General features: G+C 43.3%; 1 protein-coding gene across 2 annotated transcripts in view; it reads left to right on the forward strand.

Annotated features, from left to right (window-relative positions):
- Positions 1 to 1,252: 1,252 nt before the first annotated feature.
- Positions 1,253 to 25,217, forward strand: part of LOC139402846 (zinc finger MYM-type protein 2-like) — a 45,579-nt gene continuing 21,614 nt past the window's right edge. Inside the window, exons 1-5 of one of the 2 annotated variants that reach the window (XM_071146754.1) lie at positions 1,253 to 1,385; positions 20,370 to 21,257; positions 21,402 to 21,690; positions 21,776 to 21,938; positions 24,870 to 25,082. In XM_071146754.1, the coding sequence (XP_071002855.1) occupies positions 20,396 to 21,257; positions 21,402 to 21,690; positions 21,776 to 21,938; positions 24,870 to 25,082 (1,527 nt within the window). In that variant the 5' untranslated portion in view covers positions 1,253 to 1,385; positions 20,370 to 20,395. Of the gene's footprint in view, positions 1,386 to 19,291; positions 19,351 to 20,369; positions 21,258 to 21,401; positions 21,691 to 21,775; positions 21,939 to 24,869; positions 25,083 to 25,217 lie in introns of those variants that run through there. The other variant, XM_071146755.1, reaches the window with a different exon arrangement.

The raw sequence follows: 25,217 nt of genomic DNA on the forward strand, positions 1-25,217 counted from the left end.
GATCAAATATCACACAGTACAAGTCTAGGGACAGTTTTTTTTGTTCACGTTATTAATAAGGTTTATTCAGCACATGAGCAGATATCACCGTTATAGCATAATCAACATGAATGCAGTGTCCTTGAGTTGTCTTAATTCGGTAAGTTTGCAGATGTAGGTTAGTATTTTTTATTAGCCCATACTTGACTCAGGACCACATTTTAACTAAAGTAAACACACCTGATTCAAACATTTTAGACGCCCTCTAGTCCTGTGTACTTTTTATGAAAGGTGCCCGTGCTCTCTCTCTCTCAGCATGTGAGGATGGTCCAACTGCGTTGCAAGACGGTTTTTATTTTAATTTTATTTAACCTTTATTCAACTAGGCATGTCAGTTAAGACCAAATTCTTATTTACAATGATGGCCTAACAAAAGGCGGTTCTGAATTTGTTGTAGAGAACATTGTTTTGTCTACCGTACAGCTCAGTGAGCACAGACACACTGACCAATGTGTTTTGAACAAATTCATAGGATTTTTTTTAGCAACCAGATGTTCAAGAGCATATGACTCGATTTTTCATATCTCCCCTTATGCTACAACATTTCAAGGGTGGTGTTTCACGTTATTTTCGACCGTTTAAACATGTATTTTATTAATGGCCGTCGTTGTAAATGAGAATTTGTTCTAAACTGACTTGCCTAATTAAATAAAGGTTAAATAAATGAAAAATGTTATACATCGTATTCTCCTATTGGAAAAGTATGATGTAATGCATTGAACCACCGGTAGGTAGACGTGTGTTAGACCTGAACGCAACCGTGACCGGACTGAATGCTGATTGGATCTCACTAATGCGGTCAATGCGACCTCGATTGCGGTCCAAACGTAAACAAGCCAGGTGGCAAAGTAAAATTCGTAATCATTGCCACATTCATTATCCGGGTGGTTTATGGTAACGTGCAGGTATTTGTATATGAGTTTCAGGTAGATTCATTATTCTAGACCAATTTAATTGTCAACCGCACCACTTCTGATTGAACATTGTGCGCTTGCGCGACGATGAGAAGCGAGAAGGATCCCGTTGGCAGTATCCTCCCACGCGCTGACTAGAACGTCTTTACCAGAGACGGAAGAGAAATCGAGACATTTCATAGGTTCCTTTTTTCTGGTTCATATACAGTCAATTACCTAAGTAGACCAGACCCAGCTGCTATTGCATTGGTGCCTATAGGAGAGCCACCCCTTAAGTAGACCGGAACTGTGGCAATTTTTCTCAATTGTAAACGGCCTTTATGGGATATCTTCATTTATCCACCATCTTTGGTCTTTACATTGAGGCGCATGCGTTCCCCGATTTATGTCAAGGCACAAAAGTGGCGCTTTATCGTTTCAAGCTCTACTCGGGTAAGAATTTCAGATACTTTTTATTCAAATGTTACGGTTAGTTAGTCAAAGTTTCAGCAACTAGCTATATGTCCACGGGCTCCCTTGGGTCTCCTGCTATGCTATAAAGTCGGCATTTGTGACGATTTAGCAGTACATTTGTTACCCCGCTTGAGATTTCCTCCCCCTCTCTGCCGTGGCAGGGTACTAGTTATATTGCCTCCGCTCTCTCGTATTGTTTCGCTCGCTCTCTAATGGCGGACGTGAGGCAGTGCTGCTTACTGACGAAAGGGGGGCACATTTTTGCCCTTGCCTTGTTGAAAATGTTTAATTACCCCCTCGGGTTTGTATCAGTGTTATAAAAAGGTCCATACAGAGAGTACATATGTTTTTAGGTCTGTCAACTATTATATTGATACAAACAGGGCAGTTTCTAGATATGTAACAGTATAGCGCCCCCTTTCGGGTGGCAACTGAACGTGTATTTTCTGTGATTGCCCCGGATAGTCTCTGGGGCAACTTTCCAATTAAACCTTTACGTTACACAGGTATCACAAAAACAATACATTTGTTTTGGTTTTCAGACTGTGTTGTGAAAACAAGTCATGTCCACTGAATAGTAATGTGTGTTAGCGTCTGAGCACGGTGGGTTTTTTCTTCTTCTAGCTAGCTATGTAACGTTAGCCTATCATCACATTGACATTTGAAGCAGGGTTGAGTGGTACTGTAGAAACGTGAATAATACTTTGCTTATGCGACTAAACATCACATGGATCGCGAATAACTTGTGATATTTTTTCTGTAATAATAATGGCGCAGTCTCTTTGGCTCGACACCAAGTTCGGCGCTAATCCATTCCGTGGAAGGCCGGGGCAGCAGGGGTGGGAACGGAACTGAACCACGTTTTGTGGTCCTCAAGTTAGCCCACAGACCCCATCTCCCCCGCTCCTCTGTTCGTCAGAGCAGCTTATCGGGTATCAATTAATTATTTGTCATCGGTCTATTGTCCACCTAAAGTTTTGGAACATTTGCTCTAAGTTATCTGAATAAAAATGATAGCATGGCGGGTTGACATCGTTATCCGGTTGTCTTGAGTGGAGCCGGAGGAGCTGTGGTCCTCGCGATTGAACAGAGGTTTTACCCGGCTTGTGTAGTCAAGGGCACGGCCTGATGGGGAGAGAGGGAGAGCTTTGGGCCAAATGTGGTAGGCTTTTTCATGTACTGAGTCACATCATTAGGGAGCATCAGCTATTAGTAGCCCCAAACATGGGTCTTGATGGCAATAAATTATATAAATGATTTGAGTTGCATTCGCAGTTTAGCAGCAGGAATAGAATAGTTTGTAATATGGCATATTCAGGTGTCTGGTAGCTGCTTCACTGTGCATCATGCATCAGTCATTAACAGTGGCTTGCGCTTATATAATATGACAAAATGATAAGAGTACCAGGGACCACCCAGGGTATGATGATGGCATGGGCATGTGCTTGTCGTAATTACATCATACCTAAGTCACTCCCCATGATTTAATGGAAATGTTGCCGTTTTAGCTGTATGCTGTATGCTGTGTTGCCCGTTTGCAGATAATGTATGACACTGTGGCCTGTGAACAGTCTGTCTAATGCAGTGCTTCAGTGTTCAGTTCGAATCCCGAATGTCTCTAACCACACCTCTATTATGAGGGTAGAGGCATCATCTGATAAGTCTTGTTGGCGGAACGTTGCCTGTCCAAGCTCTTTGCAGGAAGTAGACACATGAATGAAGACCACATTCACAGTGCTGCACTGCAGTCTGGAGTCTATTTGCTCCTTGCTGTATCAGTATCAGTGACTTGGTTCTAGCACATATCAACATATGGGTTGTTTTGCTATTTATTTTTGCCATTTTGATATGAATAATGCATGTTGTTACTTTTAATGTATAGAACCCACAACAACCATATGGATACTATTTAACACCTGTCCACCCCCCTTCAACCACTATTGCAAAAGTATTGAGCATAGCTGGCAGATTGGCTTTTTAAGGATGTGGAGTAGAACCCCCACTGTCCTATATGGCGTTTGTAGAAGCCTTTTTTCAAAACATGAATAAACCGATTAGGGATCTTGAAAACCACCCCACTTCATTTCCCTGTTGCATTTTCTGTCACATAAGTGTGAGAAGAAGAATTACAGCAGAGAGATTGGTCAGAACTTCTGATTTCATCAAGCATGCAATCAAACACATCTTGGAATTGAATTTATCAAATGGAAAGGTAACAACTTATTACAGCTCTTATTTCCTGAGTGGAATTAAATGGGATTTTTGTCAACGTGTCACATTAGATTCAACTAGGCTACTTGATTTAGCCCCCAATTGGTAACTTTTTAAAAGGACCTGGTCCATATTATCAGGTATGCTATTAGCAATAAGCATGATAACCTGTAACCCAACTGAATCAGCATAATGGCTATAAATAAATAGGCTGAAGCATGGGATTGCCTATCTGCATTTACCCTGTTGGGCTAATCATTAGTAGAGTCCTGCATTGGGTCAGATACCCATGGGTGAGCCACAAAAAATCAGCTGGCGGGTGGAATTAAAACATTCTTTCAACCCTTGGGTTGGTTAGCAGTTTAGAATAATGACATTTTAAATCAAGATAATACACTTTGTGATGCGAATTCTATTCTGTGCGAGGCAGATTAATCTGCAGATTAATTGTCGGAGTACAGGACCTTGTGCATTTCAGGTCAAATAACAACCCAATGTTTATATCCCAGGACAAATTAGCTAGCAACAGCAATCTAGCTAGCTAAATTGCCATAAATGTTTAATGCTTTTTGACCTGTCCCCAAATTAATATAATTGGTTCAGAGTTTGTTTTGATATTTCAACCTGCGTGTCCTGATTGTTTCTGCTGTGGGTGAACAAAATCAACTTGCACGTGATGGCGCACACGCGCGTACGGTTTGGTCAGCAGGCTACCAGCCATGCACGCATTGAGATGTGGAGCCGGGAACTGTCCCCTATTTGTGTGGTGCTAAAACATTTCTAATTTGTCCATTCGCAGAGCTTATGTTCCCTCTCCCCACATGGGAATACGACACATTGCCAAATTCACTTTCCCTGGATTGCCTAGCTCACACAAAAATGGCTAACATAGGCCTAACCTGGAGAAATAAAAATAAAGGTTATGAATAGGTAATAGACTGCAACACCATCGTTGAAACATGCTGCGTGAGTAAAATCCCCCGTTTGGAAAGACATTAACGGGGTAGATAAATACACACCCTGCACAAAGTTTTTGATAATTCAGTTAATTATCAGTTGTTTATTACATTAGTTCAGGCTTTCGTTCATTAGACCAAACGCAGGCCATATAAAGTGTAAACCGCTACTGCTGGTAAAAGTTTGAGTGGCCTACTAAATAAATGTAGCCTATTTTTGAAGCCTATATTTGATTCTCGTAATCTCGAGAGGAATATTTATCTCGCACAGAACACACAACAAGCCGACTAGGCAAATAGATCAACTATCCTACTATGGGGTTGTATGATTTTTTGATTCATTACTCATTTTGTTTGCAGAGGAAAAGTAAATGTAGACTGTTCCAGCATCTTCAAAGTGCGCCACGGTATAAATATTTTATCATATTCTATATTTTCTTTGGGGTGGCTTAGTACCACAGCTAAATGACTGCAGCGAAAACACGGATGTTTACTAAACTCAAAAAAGAAACCTCCCTTTTTCAGGACCCCGTCTTTCAAAGATAATTTGTAAAAATCCAAATAGCTTCACAGATCTTCATTATAAAGGGTTTAAACACTGTTTCGCATGCTTGTTCAATGAACCATAAACAATTAATAAACATGTACCTGTGGAACGGTCGTTAAGACACTAACAGCTTACAGACGGTAGGCAATTGAGGTCACAGTTATGAAAACCTAGAACACTAAAGAAGCCTTTCTACTGACTCTGAAAAACACCAAAAGAAAGAAGCACAGGGTTTCCTGCTCAGCTGCGTGAACGTGCCTCAGGCATGCTGCAAGGAGGCATGAGAACTGCAGATGTGGCCAGGGCAATAAATTGTAATGTCCGTACTGTGAGACGCCTAAGACAGAGCTACAGGGAGACAGGATGGACAGCTGATCGTCCTCGCAGTGGCAGACAGGATCGGCACATCCGAGCATCACACCTGCGGGACAGGTACAGGATGGCAACAACAACTGCCCGAGTTACACCAGGAACGACTGTCCGCAATAGGCTGAGAGAGGCTGGACTGAGGGCTTGTAAGCCTGTTGTAAGGCAGGTCCTCACCAGACATCACCGGCAACAACGTCACCTATGGGCACAAACCCACCGTCGCTGGACCAGACAGGACTGGCAAAAAGTGCTCTTCACTGACGAGTCAAGGTTTTGTCTCACCAGGGGTGGGACAGGGATTCACGTTTATTGTCAAAGGAATGAGCGTTACACCGAGGCCTGTACTCTGGAACGGGATCGATTTGGAGGCTGAGGGTCCGTCATGGTCTTGGGCGGTGTGGCATCATCGGACTAAGCTTGTTGTCATTGCAGGCAATCTCTACGCTGTGCGTTACAGGGAAGACATCCTCCTCCCTCATGTGGTACCCTTCCTGCAGGCTCATCATGACATGACCCTCCAGCATGACAATGCCACCAGCCATACTGCTCGTTCTGTCCGTGATTTACTGCAAGACAGGAATGTCAGTGGCCAGCGAAGAGCCCGAATCACAATCCCATTGAGCACGTCTGGGACCTGTTGGATCGGAGGGTGTGGGCTAGGGCCATTCCCCCAGAAATGTCCAGGAACTTGCAAGTGCCTTGGTGGAAGAGTGGGGTAACATCTCACAGCAAGAATTGGCAAATCTGGTGCAGTCCATGAAGAGGAAATGCTCTGCAGTACTTAATGCAGCTGGTGGCCACACCAGATACTGACTGTTACTTTTTATTTTGATCCCCCCTTTGTTCAGGGACAAGTTATTCAATTTCTGCTAGTCACTTCTCTGTGGAACTTGTTCAGTTTATGTCTCAGTTGTTGAATCTTGTTATGTTCATACAAATATTTATACATGTTAAGTTTGCTGAAAATAAATGCTGTTGACAGTGAGAGGACATTTTGTTTTTTTGCCGAGTTTATGTTGTCATAACAGAATGGCCATTCAGTTGTGTTCAGCTTTGGTCTTTGGGGGTGTCAATCGCAATCATAAAAGGCTGTATAACATTGACCATTCATGGTTTGACTTTTGACTTTTTTAGCCACTTGTTCCTCGGGTAAGTAGGACTGATGTTTTTACTTGTCCGAAAGCTCAAGTCACTTCTCCAACAAAAAAAATGGTCCCTAACACCATGGGCCAAAAATTTGACTGAAAATTGTGTGTATGATGCAAGGAACCACTTCAGAAAATAACCTTCATTATTATCACTGTTATTGACACAATGAAAGGCTACTGGTCTCTGTATTATGTATTATTTCTCCTGCCGTTATGGCCTTGAGCAAGGTACTTAACCCCCCACAAAGTAAAATATTACACTGATAGGCTACTGAACAAAACACATGTGGTCCGTCAACCCTCCATCTGGAGAGCTACTGGGTGTGCAGGCTTTTGATCCATCCTTGCTCAAACACATCAGAGTCAGCTTATCAAGGTCCTGTTGAGCAGCTGATTTTTTAAATATTTTTTAACAATGTGGTGTGTTCGAGCAGGGCTGGAGCAAAAGCCTGCAAACCCAGTAGCTCTCCTGGACTCTCTAGGAGTGTTGACCACCCTGCAACGTTACAATTACAACCAAATACTTTTAATGTTTTTATTAAATCATTCCCTCATTCAATGAACCAGGGATCAAATGAATAAGGTTGGCAAGGTAGCTAATTAAGATGTTTATCTATTTGTAAAGTGAAAATATTCCATGTTCAGGGGAGATCTTGACAGCATAGGAGTTACTTGTCAATCAGGCTATTCAAATAATAATAATAATAAATAATAATAATAATAAATAATAATACACTGCTCAAAAAAATAAAGGGAACACTTAAACCACACAATGTAACTCCAAGTCAATCACACTTCTGTGAAATCAAACTGTCCACTTAGGAAGCAACACTGGTTGACAATACATTTCACATGCTGTTGTGCAAATGGAATAGACAACAGGTGTAAATTATAGGCATTTAGCAAGACACCCCAAATAAAGGTGTGGTTCTGCAGGTGGGACCACAGACCACTTCTCAGTTCCTATGCTTCCTGGCTGATGTTTTGGTCACTTTTGAATGCTGGTGGTGCTTTCACTCTAGTGGTAGCATGAGACGGAGTCTACAACCCACACAAGTGGCTCAGGTAGTGCAGCTCATCCAGGATGGCACATCAATGCGAGCTGTGGCAAGAAGGTTTGCTGTGTCTGTCAGCGTAGTGTCCAGAGCATGGAGGCGCTACCAGGAGACAGGCCAGTACATCAGGAGACGTGGAGGAGGCCGTAGGAGGGCAACAACCCAGCAGCAGGGCCGCTACCTCCGCCTTTGTGCAAGGAGGAGCACTGCCAGAGCCCTGCAAAATGACCTCCAGCAGGCCACAAATGTGCATGTGTCTGCTCAAACGGTCAGAAACAGACTCCATGAGGGTGGTATGAGGGCCCGACGTCCACAGGTGGGGTTGTGCTTACAGCCCAACACCGTGCAGGACGTTTGGCATTTGCCAGAGAAAATTTGCCACTGGCGCCCTGTGCTTTTCACAGATGAAAGCAGGTTCACACTGAGCACATGTGACAGACGTGACAGTCTGGAGACGCCGTGGAGAACGTTCTGCTGCCTGCAACATCCTCCAGCATGACCGATTTGGCAGTGGGTCAGTCATGGTGCGGGGTGGCATTTCTTTGGGGGGCCGCACAGCCCTCCATGTGCTTGCCAGAGGTAGCCTGACTGCCATTAGGTACCGAGATGGGATCCTCAAACCCCTTGTGAGACCATATGCTGGTGTGGTTGGCCCTGGGTTCCTCCTAATGCAAGACAATGCTAGACCTCATGTGGCTGGAGTGTGTCAGCAGTTCCTGCAAGAGGAAGGCATTGATGCTATGGAATGGCCCGCCCGTTCCCCAGACCTAAATCCAATTGAGCACATCTGGGACATCATGTCTCGCTCCATCCACCAATGCCACAGACTGTCCAGGAGTTGGCGGATGCTTTAGTCCAGGTCTGGGAGGAGATCCCTCAGGAGACCATTCGCCACCTCATCAGGAGCATGCCCAGGCGTTGTAGGGAGGTCATACAGGCACGTGGAGGCCACACACACTACTGAGCCTCATTTTTACTTGTTTTAAGGACATTACATCAAAGTTGAATCAGCCTGTAGTGTGGTTTTCCACTTTAATTTTGAGTGTGACTCCTAATCCAGACCTCCATGGGTTGATAAATTTGATTTCCATTGATCATTTTTGTGTGATTTTGTTGTCAGCACATTCAACTATGTAAAGAAAAAAGTATTTAATAAGAATATTTCATCCATTCAGATCTAGGATGTGTTATTTTAGTGTTCCCTTTATTTTTTTGAGCAGTGTATTTTTAAAAAACTTTGTCAGAAATACATGGCCAGTATTGAAGAGAGGAGAATCCTAGCCAATTTTGAGCACTTGCCAGACTGTTTTACAACCGGACTAGTATCCAGTATTGGTTTCATCAACTGCATGTTGTCCATTTGCACATACAGGAGTGCGGTAGAAAGATATTTTAGGACATCAGACTAGAGGTCGACCGATTATCATTTTTCCCCGCCGATACCGATTATTGGAGGACAAAAATAGCCGATAACGATTAATCGGCCAACGTTTTTAAAAATGTATTTGTAATAATGACAATTACAACAATACTGAATGAACACTTAATTTAACTTAATATAATACATCAATAAAATCAATTTCACCTCAAATAAATAATGAAACGTTCAATTTGGTTTAAATAATGCAAAAACAAAGTGTTGGAGAAGAAAGTAAAAGTGCAATATGTGCCATGTAAGAAAGCTAACGTTTAAGTTCCTTGCTCAGAACATGAGAACATATGAAAGCTGGTGGTTCCTTTTAACATGAGTCTTCAATATTCCCAGGTAAGAAGTTTTAGGTTGTAGTTATTATAGGACTATTTCTCTCTATACCATTTGTATTTCATATACCTTTGACTATTGGATGTTCTTATAGGCACTTTAGTATTGCCAGTGTAACAGTATAGCTTCCGTACCTCTCCTCGCTCCTACCTGGGCTCAAATCAGGAACACAACGGCAACAACCAACCTCGAAGCAGCTTTACCCAGGCAGAGCAAGGGGAACAACTACTCCAAGTCTCAGAGAGAGTGGCGTTTGAAACGCTATTAGCGTGCACCTCGCTAACTAGCTAGCCATTTCACATCACATCGTTACACCAGCCTAATCTCGGGAGTGGATAGGCTAAACAGCAGAGCTGCTGGCAAAACGCACAAAGGTGCTGTTTGAATGCTTATGAGCCTGCTGGTTCCTACCATCGCTCAGTCAGACTGCTCTATCAAATCATAGACTTCATTATAACATAATAACACACAGAAATGTGAGCCTTAGGTCATTAATATGGTCGAATCTGGAAACTCATCTCGAAAAACAAGACGTTTATTATTTCGGTGAAATACGGAACCGTTCCGTATTTTATCTAACGGGTGGCATCCATCAGTCTAAATATTCCTGTTACATTGCACAACCTTCAATGTTATGTCATAATTACGTAAAATTCTGGCAAATTAGTTCGCAATGATCCAGGCTGCCCAAACTGTTGCATATACCCTGACTCTGCGTGCAATGAACGCAAGAGAAGTGACACAATTTCACCTGGTTAATATTACCTGCTAACCTGGATTTCTTTTAGCTAAATATGCAGGTTTAAAAATATATACTTCTGTGTATTGATTTTAAGAACGGCATTGGTGTTTATGGTTAGGTACACGTTGGAGCAACGACAGTCCATTTTCGCACTGCATCGATTATATGCAACGCAGGACACGCTAGATAAACTAGTAATATCATCAACCATGTGTAGTTATAACTAGTGATTATGATTGATTGATTGTTTTTTATAAGATAAGTCTAATGCTAGCTAGCAACATACCTTGGCAGGTGGTTAGAGCGTTGGACTAGTTAACCGTAAGGTTGCAAGATTGAATCCCTGAGCTGACAAGGTAAAACTCTGTCGTTCTGCCCCTGAACAAGGCAGTTAACCCACCATTCCTAGGCCGTCATTGAAAATAAGAATGTGTTCTTAACTGACTTGCCTAGTTAAATAAAGATGAAATAAAGAAAAATCGGCAAAATCGGCGTCCAAAATTACTGATTTCCGATTGTTATGAAAACTTGAAATCGGCCCTAATTAATCGGCCATTCCGATTTAATCGGTCGACCTCTACATCAGACATGACAATGACCTTAAAGCCTGTTAATAGCTAAATAGTTAACAAGATAACCAGCCAAACTACACTATGTTTTGAATTTGCTGTCTAGTTAGTCGGTTGTATATCATTGTTTTTCCTGCTGCGCAATGTCTCTCTTTCTCTCGCAATTCAATTCAAGGGCTTTATTGGCATGGGAAACATATGTTAACATTGCCAAAGCAAGTGAAGTAGATAATGAACAAAAGTGAAATAAACAGTAAAAATGAACAGTAAACATTACACTCACAGACGTTCCAAAAGAATAAAGACATTTCAAATATCATATTATGTCTATATACAGTGTTGTAACGGTGTTCAAGGGGAAAATTATTATGGGTTGTATTTACAATGTTGTAATTTACAACATTTTACTGCAATTTACTGGTTGCTGTTTTCTTGTGGCAACAGGTCACACATATTGCTGCTGTGATGGCATACTGGTATTTTACCCAGTAAATATGGGAGTTTATCAAAATTTGGTTTGTTTTCAAATTCTTTGTGGATTGTGTAATCTGAGGGAAATATGTGTCTCTAATATGGTCATGCATTTGGCAGGAGGTTAGGAAGTGCAGCTCAGTTTCCACCTCATTTTATGGGCAGTGTGCACATAGCCTGTCTTCTCTTGAAAGCCAGGTCTGCCTACGGCGGCCTTTCTCAATAGCAAGGCTATGCTCACCGAGTCTGTACATAGTCAAAGTTTTCCTTAAATTTGGGTCAGTCACAATGGTCAGGTATTCTGCCACTGTGTACTCTGTTTAGGGGCCAAATAGCATTCTAGTTTGCTCTGTTTTTTTTGTTAATTCTTTCCAATGTGTCAAGTAATTCTCATTTTGTTTTCTCATGATTTGGTTGGGTCTAATTGTGTTGCTGTCCTGGGGCTCTGTGGGGTCTGTTTATGTTTGTGAACAGAGCCCCAGGACCAGCTTGCTTAGGGGACTCTTCTCCATGTTCATCTCTCTGCAGTGGATGGCTTTGTTATGGAATATTTGGAAATTGCTTCCTTTTAGGTGGTTGTAGAATTTAACGTCTCTTTTCTGGATTTTGATAAGTAGCGGGTATCGGCCTAATTTTGCTCTGCATGCATTATTTGGTGTTTGTTGTACACTGAGGATATTTTTGCAGAATTCTGCATGCAGTCTCAATTTGGTGTTTGTCCCATTTCGTGAATTCTTGGTTGGTGAGCAGACCCCAGACCTCACAATCATAAAGGGCAATGGGTTCTATAACTGATTCAAGTATTTTTAGCCAGATCCTAATTGGTATGTCAAATTTGATGTTCCTTTTGATGGCATAGAAGGCCCTTCTTGCCTTGTCTCTCAGCTAGTTCATAGCTTTGTGGAAGTTACTTGTGGCGCTGATGTTTAGGCTGAGGTATGTTTTTTTTGTGTGCTCTAGGGCAATGGTGTCTAGATGGAATTTGTATTTATGGTCCTGGCAACTGGAACAAAAATACTTGACCACAAATACTCTCCTCTGGTAACTGCCCGCTGGCACACACCAAGTGTGTGTGATGCACACACCGCGACTCTTCTAAGATTTTCAGGACTTTTCTAAGATTTTCATTGACCAAAAATGTGCTCAAACTGGGCAAATAACTCGCTAGTAATTATTATCAACAAATGTGCCAACGTGGCTCACTTTGATCTCAAACACATCTCGCGACTGCATGATTGAAAGACTGTAGGCCTATAATAATTATACTCCGATGTGCTCTGCAGATATTGAGAGAACAGTGAGCAAAACATTGCATAAATTCTGATCCAATTATGATCGGAGTAGCCTATTTGTTTGATATTGTGATTTTTTTTTGCATGAATTTTTTTCTTGTTCATTCAGACAACTTAAGTCTGGTGTCCAACATTTGTTTTTACTTGCCCCAGGCAAGCGGACAAGTGTTAATATTAGAGGTCGACCGATTATGATTTTTCAACACCTATACCGATTATTGGAGGACCAAAAAAAGCCAATACTCAAATAAATAATGAAACGTTAAATTTGCTTTAAATAATGCAAAACACACAGAAATACGAGCCTAGGTCATTAATATGGTTGAATCCGGAAACTATCATTTCGAAAAGAAAACGTTTATTATTTCAGTGAAATACTGAACCGTTAGGTATTTTATCTAACGGGTGGCATCCCTCAGTCTAAATATTGCTGTTTACATTGAAGGTTATACAATGTTATGTCATAATTACGTAAAATTCTGGCAAATTAGTTTGCAACGAGCCAGGCTGCGCAAACTGTTGCATATACCCTGACTCTGCGTGCAATGAACGCAAGAGAAGTGACACAATCTCACCTGGTTAATATTGCCTGCTAACCTGTATTTCTTTTTGCTAAATATGCAGGTTTAAAAATATATACTTCTGTGTATTGATTTTAAGAAAGGCATTGGTGTTAATGGTTAGGTACAGTCAACAATGGTGCTTTTTTCGCAAATGCGCTGTTGTTAAATCACCCCCCTGCGTTGCATCGATTATATGCAACGCAGGACACGCTAGTAATATAATCAACCATGTGTAGTTAACTAGGGATTATGATTGATTGATTGATTGTTTTTTATAAGATAAGTTTAATGCTAGCTAGCAACTTACCTTGGCTTCTTACTGCATTCGCGTAACAGGCAGGCTCCTCGTGGAGTGCAATGAGAGGCAGGTTGTTAGAGCGTTGGACTAGGTTGCAAGATTGAATCCCGGAGCTGACAAGGTAAAAATCTGTCGTTCTTCCCCTGAACAAGGCAGTTAACCCACCGTTCCTAGGCCGGCTTTGTAAATAAGAATGTGTTCTCAACTGACTTGCCTAGTTAAATAAAGGTGTAAAAAAATAAATACAAAATTGGCCAAATCCGTGTCCAAAAATACCGATTTCCGATTGTTATGAAAACTTGAAATCGGCCCTAATTAATCGGTTGACCTCTAGTTAATATCGAGCCCTGCCGTTGCAACTACAATCAGTTGCAGTCTACAATCATAATTTATTTAGTGGACTGGATTATGCACTGCGTATACAAAACATTAAGAAAGCCTGCTTTTTCCATGACATAGACTGACCAGAGGAATCCAGGTGAACGCTATGATTCCTTATTGATGTCACTTGTTAAATCCACTTCAATCAGTGTAGATGAAGGGGAGGAGACGAGTTAAAGAAGGATTTTTAAGCCATGAGACAATTGAGAGATGGATTATGTCTTGCCCATTCACCCTCTGAATGGCACAGATACAAAACATGTAAGTGTCTTTGAAGGGTGGCCAAGCACACCGTTTTTTTTTAAATGTTTTTTTTTACCCCTTTTTCTCCCCAATTTCGTGGTATCCAATTGTTTTAAATAGCTACTATCTTGTCTCATCGCTACAACTCCCGTACGGGCTCGGGAGAGACGAAGGTTGAAAGTCATGCGTCCTCCGATACACAACCCAACCAAGCCGCACTGCTTCTTAACACTGCGCCATCCAACACGAAAGCCAGCCGCACCAATGTGTCGTAGGAAACACCGTGCCATTGCGCCCGGCCCGCCACAGGAGTCGCTGGTGCGCGATGAGACAAGGATTTCCCTTCCGGCCAAACCCTCCCTAACCTGGACGACGCTAGGCCAATTGTGCGTCGCCCCACGGACCTCCCGGTCGCGGCCGGTTACGACAGAACCTGGGCGCGAACCCAGGGTATTAAGCGCCCTTAATAACTGCGCCACCCGGGAGGCCCCCAGGCACATCGGTCTTTGTCAAGAACTGCAACAATTTCCCATGTGTATCAAGACTGGTCCACCACCCAAAGGACTTCCAGCCAACTTGAAACAACTGTGGGAAGCATTGGAGTCAACATGAGCCAGGATCCCAATGGAACGTTTGACACCTTGTGGAGTCCATGCCCCAACGAATGGAGGCTGTTGTGAGGGCAAAAGGGCCGTGTGAAACTCAGTATTAGGAAGGTTTTTCCTAATATTTGGTATACTCTGTACATGGACCCAAACTGGAGAATGAGTGTAGCCAGGTAGTGCTGCATTTCTCCTCCAGGTTTGGCGCCTAGTGCCTCGTACTGAACGTGACCCTAATGTCTACAGAGTGAAACCAACCTCCATGGTATTCTCCTGACCATTACGGGTCAGTAACCAAAGGTGCTGCATCTCTTGGCAACAGAGTTGGTAAAGGTGGACAAGGGGCGAGGAGAGAGACAGTTGAGACTGAAGTGCGACCGATATGGGATTTTTGGGACCCATACTGATTTTTAGGGAGGCTAAAGTTACCGATATATCTACCGATATAGTTTTTTTTAGAGGTGGAATGAAAAACCAACCTTTTTTTAAAGGCCCCCTTCAGAGGAAGTTGCTGCCACTATTTCGACCTAATTCCTTTCCTAGTGCAGAAATGCTAATTTAGTTCCACCCTCGGAACACGGACAGACATATGGCTCCTTATAAATATTGATTAATCGGGCGTACACATCTCCACCTTGCAACATGTGCACAGCCCATGCGGTCTCTGACACAGCCCGCACTCCGTGATTTGTAAACAAACCCAACAGCCAGGCTCAGGGAAGCTTAGCTATGGAGCACAGCACTGTTAAACTGTTAATGGTAACGTTAGCTACGACATGGTGAATGACAATCCACTCTCCTCTTTCCTCGTCTGCAACGGAATTTAATGATCAAGGATGAATACAGAGTTTAGCAGTAATACTGGAGTTTTACCAGCAAAGCTAGAGGTTAGCTAACCTAGCTACTCCCTGGACTAAAAAAGCTAGCTAACTACCGGTAACTGTTAGCAACTGTGGATAATTGGTTACAAAGCAGCAGCGCCCCTTGCATTAAGGCGTTCAAAAAATATATATAGTTTATTAGGTACACCCATCTAGTACCTGGTTGGAACCCCCTGAATTCTTTGGACATGGATTCTATAAGGTGTTGGAAATGTTCCACAGGGATGTTGGTCCATGCTGATGCGATGGCATCACAAAGTTGCGATGGCAGCATGCTGAGAACAGCCCGTTCCATCTCATCCCAAAGATGCTCTATTGGGTTTGGTCAGCAACAATGTGCAGATACGCTATGGCGTTCATTCATTGCTTAATTGGTACCCACACCAGTACACCACCACCACCAGCCTTTACCGTTGACAACAGGCAGGATGGGTCCATGGACTCATGCTGCTTACGCCAAATCCTGACTCTGCTGTCAGCATGATGCAACAGGAACCGGGATTCGTCGGCTCCGGCAATGTTTTTCCACTCGTCTATTGTCCAGTGTTGGTGAAGCCGCTTCTCCTTGTTTTTAGCTGATAGGAGTGGAACCCGGTATGGTCGTCTGCTGCAATAGCCCATACTTGACAAGGATCGACGAGTTGTGTGTTCCGTGATGCCGTTCTGCGCACCACTGTTATACTGTGGCATTATTTGGTATGTTTGTGGCCCGCCTGTTAGCTTGCATGATTTTAGTTGGTTATGTAAACATTATTAGAACAGGCATTGAATGATAAACAGAACAAAACGTGGTACCATTCAGTGATATTTTTCCAAATCAATTTAATCCACATCCTCACTTGGTCAGTATTACAATATTGCTGCTTGCTCAGCCCCTGTCCTAGGTCTGCATCACACAGCCCGGGAGGACTCAGTCCTGTAAGACACATGATACACATATAGTCTGGTCCATACATTACCCACTGTGCACATAAACACCTGGGTCAAGCCACCCATGATTGTCCAGTCTTGTTGTTGTTCTGACTCTACTTTACCTGACCTTGGTGGTGTATGGATTTTAGCAGGGTTGGGCAATCATGCACAATGACCTGATTTGCATTTTTTGGGAGAGAGAATCCTCTCTTCTGGGCGTGTGTGAGCTATGATGTTATTTTCAGTGGCAGGCCTGCACTCTGGACAAACTTCAGTGAGGCTGTTGACTCCTGAAACACAGACACAAAGGTGGAGTTAGTGAAAAGTCACAGTCTGTCAGTCATGGATCAATGTATAACCTAAGTTCTATGAGCTTGACAATGACATACTCAAGCATTCTCTGTGGAGAGGAAGGTGTCTGGCCATTTTAACTTTATTTAACTAGGCAAGTCAGTTAAGAACAAATTGTTATTTACAATGACGGCCTAAGAACAGTGGGTTAACTGCCTTGTTCAGGGGCAGAACAACAGACTTTTACCTTGTCAGCTCAGGGATTCGATTTAGCCACCTTTCGGTTACTGGCCCAACACTCAAACCACTAGGCTACTTGCCGCCCCATGGTTTCACTTCTGTGGCCCTGCATAGCAGAGGGGGGTTGGGGATGGGTAGCCTAAGATAAAATGGCACATAGGCAGCAACAATATTAGTTCTTACATTTTGGTGGCTGTTGGAATGTTATTCTTCTAAACACAGAAGTGCAACATTGCGGGATTAACTAATTTCACCAGCTATATACACTAGAGGTCGACCGATTATGATTTTTCAACGCCGATACCGATTATTGGAGGACCAAAAAAGCCGATACTGATTAAAAAAAAGTATATATATATATATTTTTAAAAAGTTGTATTTGTAATAATGACAATTACAACAATACTGAATTAACACTTATTTTAACTTAATATAATACATCAATAAAATCAATTTAGCCTCAAGTAGATAATGAAACATGTTCAATTTGGTTTAAATAATGAAAAACAAAAAGTTGGAGAAGAACGTAAAAGTGCAATATGTGCTATGTAAGAAAGCTAACGTTTCAGTTTCTTGCTCAGAACATGAGAACATATGAAAGCTGGTGGTTCCTTTTAACATGAGTCTTCAATATTCCCAGGTAAGAAGTTTTAGGTTGTAGTTATTATAGGACTATTTCCCTCTATACCATTTGTATTTCATTAACCTTTGACTATTGGATGTTCTTATAGGCACTTTAGTATTGCCAGTGTGACAGTATAGCTTCCGTCCCTCTCCTCGCTCCTCCCTGGGCTCGAACCAGCAACACAACGACAACAGCCACCACATCGAAACAGCATTACCCATGCAGAGCAAGGGAAACAACCACCCCAAGGCTCAGAGCGAGTGAAGTTTGAAACACTATTAGCGTGCGCTAACTAGCCAACCATTTCACTTCGGTCAAACCAGCCTCATCTCGGGAGTCGATAAACAGCGCAATGCTTGACGCACATCGAAGAGCTGCTGGCAAAACGCACGAAAGCTCTGTTTGAATTAATGTTTACGCGCCTGCTTCTGCCTACCACCGCTCAGTCAGAAACTTAGATACTAGTATGCTTGTATGCTCAGTCAGATTATAAGCAACACAGGACACGCTAGATAATATCTAGTAATATCATCAACCATGTGTAGTTAACTAGTGATTATGATGGATTGTTTTTTATAAGATAACTTTAATGCTAGCTAGCAACTTACCTTGGCTTACTGCATTTGCGTAACAGGCAGTCTCCTTGTGGAGTGCAACGAGAGAGAGGCAGGTCGTTATTGCGTTGGACTAGTTAACTGTAAGGTTGCAAGATTGTATCCCTCGAGCTGACAAGGTGAAAATCTGTCTTTCTGCCCCTGAATAAGGCAGTTAACCTACCGTTCCTAGGCCGTCATTGAAAATAAGAATGTGTTCTTAACTGACTTGCCTAGTTAAATAAAGATTAAATAAAGGTGTAAAAAAAAAAAAAAATGGCGCCCAAAAATACCGATTTCCGATTGTTATGAAAACTTGAAATCGGCCCTAATTAATCGGCCATTCCGATTAATCGGTCGACCTCTAATATACACCCAATCTCTCATAATCGATAGCAAGCTAGCTTGCTAATTAAAACATAATTATGTTTTGTCCTTACAACTTTACCTGAACTGTAGTTTTTATATTACTTTGCAGTATTTTGTGTCACATTGGCCAGCAAGCACACATTCCCTTTGATAGCTATGTTTATTACTCTGGAGACAACTTGCAGTTTTAGAGAGAGCTTCGTGTTTTGTAACATGAAAACAGTGTAGCCACGTTAGTACTGGTAAAGCAGTGATTTACTCGGTGCCTTCAGAAAGTATTCACACCCCTTGAGTTTTTCCACATTTGGTTGTGTTACAGCCGGAATATAAAATGAGATTTTTTTCCTTCTCACTGGCCTACATACAATACCCCATAATGTCAGTGGAATTATGTTTTTAGAAATGTTTACAAATTAATGAAAAATGAAAAGCTGAAATGTCAGTGCAATATTTTACTTTGTGGGGGGTCAATAAATATTCAACACCTTTGTTTTGGCAAGCCTAAATAAATTCAGGAGTAAACATTTGCTAAAGTCACGTAATAAGTTGCATGGATTCACTCTGCAATAATAATGTTTAACAATTATATATATCTTTTTTTGTGTTTTACCCTCTTCTTCTCCCCAATTTTGATCTCGTCTCATCGCTGCATCTCCCCAACGGGTTTGGGAGGCGAAGGTTGAGTCATATGCCCCCTGAAACATGACCCGCCGAACCGCGCTTCTTAACACCTGCCTGCTTAACCCGGAAGCCAGCCAATTGTGCTCCACCCTATGGGACTCCCGATCACAGCCAGTTGTGATACAGCCCAGGATCGAACCCGGGTCTGTAGTGACACTTCTAGCACTGCAATGTAGTGCCTTAGACTGCTGCCCCACTCTGGAGCCCCCCTTAACTTTATTTTTTAATGACTGCCTAATTTCTATATCCCACACATACAATTAAGGCCCCTCAGTCGAGCAGTGAATTTCAAGCACAGATTCAAGCACAAAGACCAGGGAGGTTTTCCAATGCCTTGCAAAGAAGGGAATCTATTGGTAGATGGGGGAAAAACAAACATTGAATATACCTTTGAGCATGGTGAAGTTATTAATTACACTTTGGATGGTGTATCAATACACCCAGTCACTACAAAGATGCAGGCGTCCTTCCTAACTCAGTTGCCGGAGAGGAAGAAAACCGCTCAGGGATTTCACATTGAGGCCAATGGTGATTTTTAAATAGTTACAGAGTTTAATGGCTGTGATAGGAGAAAACCGAGGATGGATCAACAACATTGTAGTTACTCCACAATACTAACCTAATTGACAGAGTGAAAAGAAGGAAGCCTGTACAGAATAAAAATCTATATTTTTAAAGTCACTAAAGTAAAACCGAGAAAAATGTCCTTTATGTCCTGAATACAAAGCGTTATGTTTGAAGCAAATCCAACACAACCCATCACAGACTACCACTCTTGATATTTTCAGGCATGGTGGTGGCTGCATCGTGATATGGGTATGCTTGTCATCGGCAAGGACTAGGGAGAATAGAGCTAAGCACAGGCAAAATCCTAGAGGAAAACCTGGTCCCGTTTGCTTTCCACCAGACACTGGGAGACAAATTCACCTTTCAGCAGGACAATAACCGAAAACACAAATATGCACACAAATATTACCCGGGTTTTACCTGAGCTCGTTAATGATTATTTTGTAATCAACCAGGTAGCCTAAACAGAGGTTGGCAGTGTTCCTATTTCTTCACATATATACAGCTTGTACCTGGGATACCTGCACTCAACATGTTTATCATGGACTAGGCTTATGGTAGCTTAGTCCTAATAACGTGTGCTGTGTTTGTGTAGGTGCAGGACAGGTGGTAGCAGCCTAAATGATGGATGGGGAATTGGAGCCCAAGCCTGGGGTAGTAGAGGGGAGCACAACCCAAGCCCCAGAAGAGGAACCCATGGACACAGACACCACTCGCTCCTCAGAGAAAACCACACCCCCCACTGGATCCCAGGCTCCCGTCACCACGGTAACAGAGGAACCCTCCAGGGTTCCGGAGAACAATGACAATGATGATGATGTGGTGCTGGTGGAAGAGGCCCCATCTCCCTCAGGGAAACAGCCCCCCACCCCCTCTGCTACTCCCCCTTCCCATGCTGGCACCCCCGCAGACTGCACTGAGCCCCGCCCCTCAGAAACCGAAACCACGGCAACGGTAAACATGACAACCGCCACAGCAGCAGCAGCCCCCTTAAAAAAAAACAGTCCACCTGCCACCTCATCTGCACCATCCACAGAGCCCATCGTCATTGACGATGAGGAGGATCCCGGGCACAGAGGCTCTTCTTTACTGGCCAAAGCCGGAGGCCCCTCTTCATACAGCGGCGGTATCCTGAGCAGCACGGAGCCGGACTCTGAGATAAAGATTGGCAACGTCACAACGCTGGGGCCCTCTGCCGTCGCCACGGCAGCTACAGCAGCCGAGCCAGTGGCAGAGCCTGAGAGGGACATGAATCTGATGATCACCAGTGTGACATCGCTGCAAGGCGGGGTGGGGGTTGGGGGTTCGGGTGTAGCGGAGAAGGGCTTGCAGATTAGCAGCACCTTCAGTCTGAACCCTGAGGCCCGGAGCTCCATCAGCACTACCAGGCTCCCGGCCACTTTCAACCCTGGCAGGGTCAGCAACACCTCCACCACTAGTCAGCCTGTACAGAACGGAGACACAGGAACCCACCAGAGGCCTGGTAGTAAACACAAAGGCATATGGTTTTAACACTATTGTGCTGAACCATTCTATGCTGGCTTACAGCTTCTTTTCACATTGCACCTGTTACGTTGTTTCTTCAGGTCTGCTAAACTTTGTTTGTTTGTGTTTTTTCTCTCCACAGATTCGTGGATATCCCAGTCGGCCTCGTTTCCACGGAACCAGAAACAGACAGGGGTGGACTCTCCGTCGCCAACCGCCTCTCTGCCCAAACCGCCCGGCCCCTCCCCCTCTGGCTCCCAGAACCCCCCTCGCACTGTCAAGGTGACCTGCGCCAATTGTAAGAAGCCTCTGAAGAAAGGCCAGACGGCCTACCAGCGGAAAGGATCCACTCACCTGTTCTGTTCCACCACCTGCCTCTCTGCCTTCTCACACAAACCCACCCCCAAGAAGAGCTGCACCATGTGCAAAAAGTAAGAAGAAGTGTCGCTGTGTGTGTTGATATATCAAATGTTCTACTTTATTTCTAGTGTGTGTGTGTTAACGTGTGTCTTCCAGGGACATCACTACAATGAAGGGCACGATAGTGGCACAGGTGGACTCCAGTGAGTCGTTCCAGGAGTTCTGCAGTACAGGCTGTCTGGGAGCCTACGAGAACAAACAGAACCCACCCAAGTCCTCTCTCAAAACCAAGTGCACTGTGTGCGGAAAGCTCACTGAGGTCAGTGCAACACACTATACCAGGGATGGGCAACTTTGATGGGAGTGGGGGCCACAGAAAATCTGCGTACCCCCCCACCACATTGCGAGCAAAACATTTTAGCAGCCCCTCTCTTGACAGAGAGACTTTAGAGTTAATATGATATCTGAGTGAGACTGACTAACAAAATGAATGGGGTCCCCGGGCCGGGAATTTGACCATGATTACTTAGATTAGGGATGGTCAAATTTGATGGGGGCGGGGGTCACAAAAAACCTGAACTCATTATTAGGGGCCGCAGTGGCTCGCAGCAGGGTTTTTGTTGGCCGGTAACAGCTGGCTTTTGGCCGATGTAAAAAATATATATGTATAATTGGCACCAACCAATTGTCTGGGAGAAGAATAAAACATTTAGAAAACATATACTTAATTTTTTGAAATCTGAAATGTTATTATATATATTATAAGGTATGTCTTACCTTGCTTCAAAGTAGCCCAGCCAAAATCAGACCATATCCGAGGAGGCAATTATTTTATATGAACTTTCTTTCATTGTCCTGTAGCTGAAGGCACAATCCTAGTCATATTAGCAACCAATGCTAGTTGTTGCATATTAGAACTCCCCTCTTTAAAATGTTCTAACGGATTGCATGTGCAGTGCCCTTTTGACCCAGTGTGCCAGTGGCCATCGAAGGTGAGCATTTGCCCACTGAGTCGGTTACGGTGCCGAACTGCAGTCAAACATCTGTGGCATTGTGTTGTGTGACAAAACTGCACATTTTAGACTGACCTTTTATTGTCCCCTGCACAAGGTGCACCTGTGTAATGAGCATTCTGTTTAATCAGCTTCTTGATATGCTACACCTGTCAGCTGGATGGATTATATTGGCAAATGAGAAATGCTCACTAACAGGGATGTAAACAAATTTGTACACCGCATTTAAGAAAAAATAAGCTTTTAAAATGCATGGAACATTTCTGGGATCTTTTATTTCAACTCATGAAACATGGGACCAACACTTCAAATCAAAACACATTTTATTTGTCAATGGCGCCGAATGCAACCTTACAGTTATATGCTTACTTACAAGCCCTAAACCAACAATGCAGTTTAAAAAAAAAAGTGCTAAGAAAGTATTTACTAAAATAAACTGAAGTAAAAAAAATAACTAAATAAAAAACAAGAAAAATAACTAATAATTAAGGAGCAACAATAAAATAACAGTAGTGAGGCTATATACAGGGGGTACCGGTACAGAGTCAATGTGCACAGGTTAGTTGAGGTAATTATGGTAAATTGTAGTGGTAAAGTGACTATGCATGGATAATAAACAGAGAGTAGCAGCAGCGTAAAAATGGGGCGGGACAATGCTAATAGTCCAGGTAGCCATTTGATTAGCTGTTCAGGAGTCTTATGGCTTGGGGGTAGAAGCTTTTAAGAAACAATTTTTAGGGCCTTCCTCTGACACCGCCTGGTATAGAGGTCCTGGATGGCAGGAAACTTGGCCCCAGTGATGTACTGGGCTGTATGCATTACCCCCTGTAGTGCCTTGCGGTCCGAGGCCGAGCAGTTGTCATACCAGGCGGTGATGCAACCAGATGGCCTTGGTTCAGCTGTAGAACTTTTTGAGGATCTGAGGACCCATGCCAAATCTTTTCAGTCTCCTGAGGGGGAATAGGCATTGTTGTGCCCTCTTCACAACTGTCTTGGTGTGTTTGGACCATGATAGTTTGTTGGTGATGTGGACACCAAGGAACTTAAAGCTCTCAATCTACTCCACTACAGCCCCGTTGATGAGAATGGGGACGTGCTTGGTCCTCCTTTTCCTGTAGTCCATGTTGAGTTTATATTTTTGTTCAGTGTATATGTAATTAAAAGTCGCATTAAAGTCTGGCACCTCCCTCCTGTCAGCAGAGGTCTGGACATTACAAACTGTAGCCAATACACACTAGACTTTGACATGTAGGCAAATTATTTATGTACATTTACATGCACTTTTTTTTGTTTTTCTAAACAGCTTGTGGTTTTCAAATCAATTGAATTGGCTATTTTGGTTAATGGCCTTGGTACCCTAGCAGATGGCCTTGGTGCCCTAGCAGATGGCCTTGGTGCCTTAGCAGATGGCCTTGGTGCCCTAGTAGATGGCCTTGGTGCCCTAGCAGTTGGCCTTGGTGCCCTAGCAGATGGTCTTGGTGCCGTAGCAGATGGCCTTGGTGCCCTGGCAGATGGCCTTGGTGCCCTGGCAGATGGCATTGGTGCCCTAGCAGATGGCATTGGTGCCCTAGCAGATGGCCTTGGTGCCCTAGCAGATGGCCTTGGTGCCCTGGCAGATGCCTTGGTGCCCTAGCAGATGGCATTGGTGCCCTAGCAGATGGCCTTGGTAGGCTGGCAGATTAGGCACCTCTTGAAGGCCAAATGGCCTTACCATTTGGCACACCCTTAAGAAAAACGACTGATTCACAACTAAATGTTGAAATTGTACCTTGTGTATTCTACTATTCTAACTCTCAACAGTAAGTTGAGACACTGACTGAATTCCTAAAAATAAAAAATACAATTTTTTTGTAGGGGTGGAAATTGATCCATAGGCCTAAAAAAGGGGGCCCATCAATGTCTTAGATCAAAAGAAGTGGGTAGGGGTCCATTTGGACAGAGTATATTCCACTCACTCTCCCTCCAACATGGCTGCCGACGGCACAGTTTCTCATCCACTGTGTAGTCCAAGCCTTGAGCCTGGTGTCCATGGTTACTGCATGGAAAACAGTTGGCATCAAAATGGAGGGTGGTTCCCATCTGACCATGGAACAGTTTATAAACAACCACAACAACATCAGCCAGCCACCAGCTAGAATCTCACACCGATCTCACCATTGCCTGTGTAGTCATTCAATATGATTGAATTTTCACACGTTATTATAAATCATTCTTTCTATTCCTTTTCCTCATATCAGATCCGCCATGAGGTGAGCTTCAAGACGGTCACCCATAAAATATGCAGCGATGCCTGTTTCAACCGTTACCGCATGGCCAACGGGCTCATCGTGAACTGCTGTGAGCAGTGTGGTGAATACCTGCCCAGCCGCGCCACTGCTAACCACTTTCTCATCATTGACGGCAAGCAGAAACGCTTCTGCTGCCAGAACTGTATGCAGGATTACAAACAGGTAACAGCCAGTCAGAACTGTATGCGGGATTACAAGCAGGTAACAGCCAGTCAGAACTGTATGCTGGATTACAAACAGGTAACCACTAGAATGTACCAGGGATTAGAAGCACATAACAGACAGTCAGAAGTGTAT

The sequence above is a fragment of the Oncorhynchus clarkii genome, chromosome 3 (assembly GCF_045791955.1).
Source record: "Oncorhynchus clarkii lewisi isolate Uvic-CL-2024 chromosome 3, UVic_Ocla_1.0, whole genome shotgun sequence".
Taxonomy (NCBI): Eukaryota; Metazoa; Chordata; class Actinopteri; order Salmoniformes; family Salmonidae; genus Oncorhynchus; species Oncorhynchus clarkii.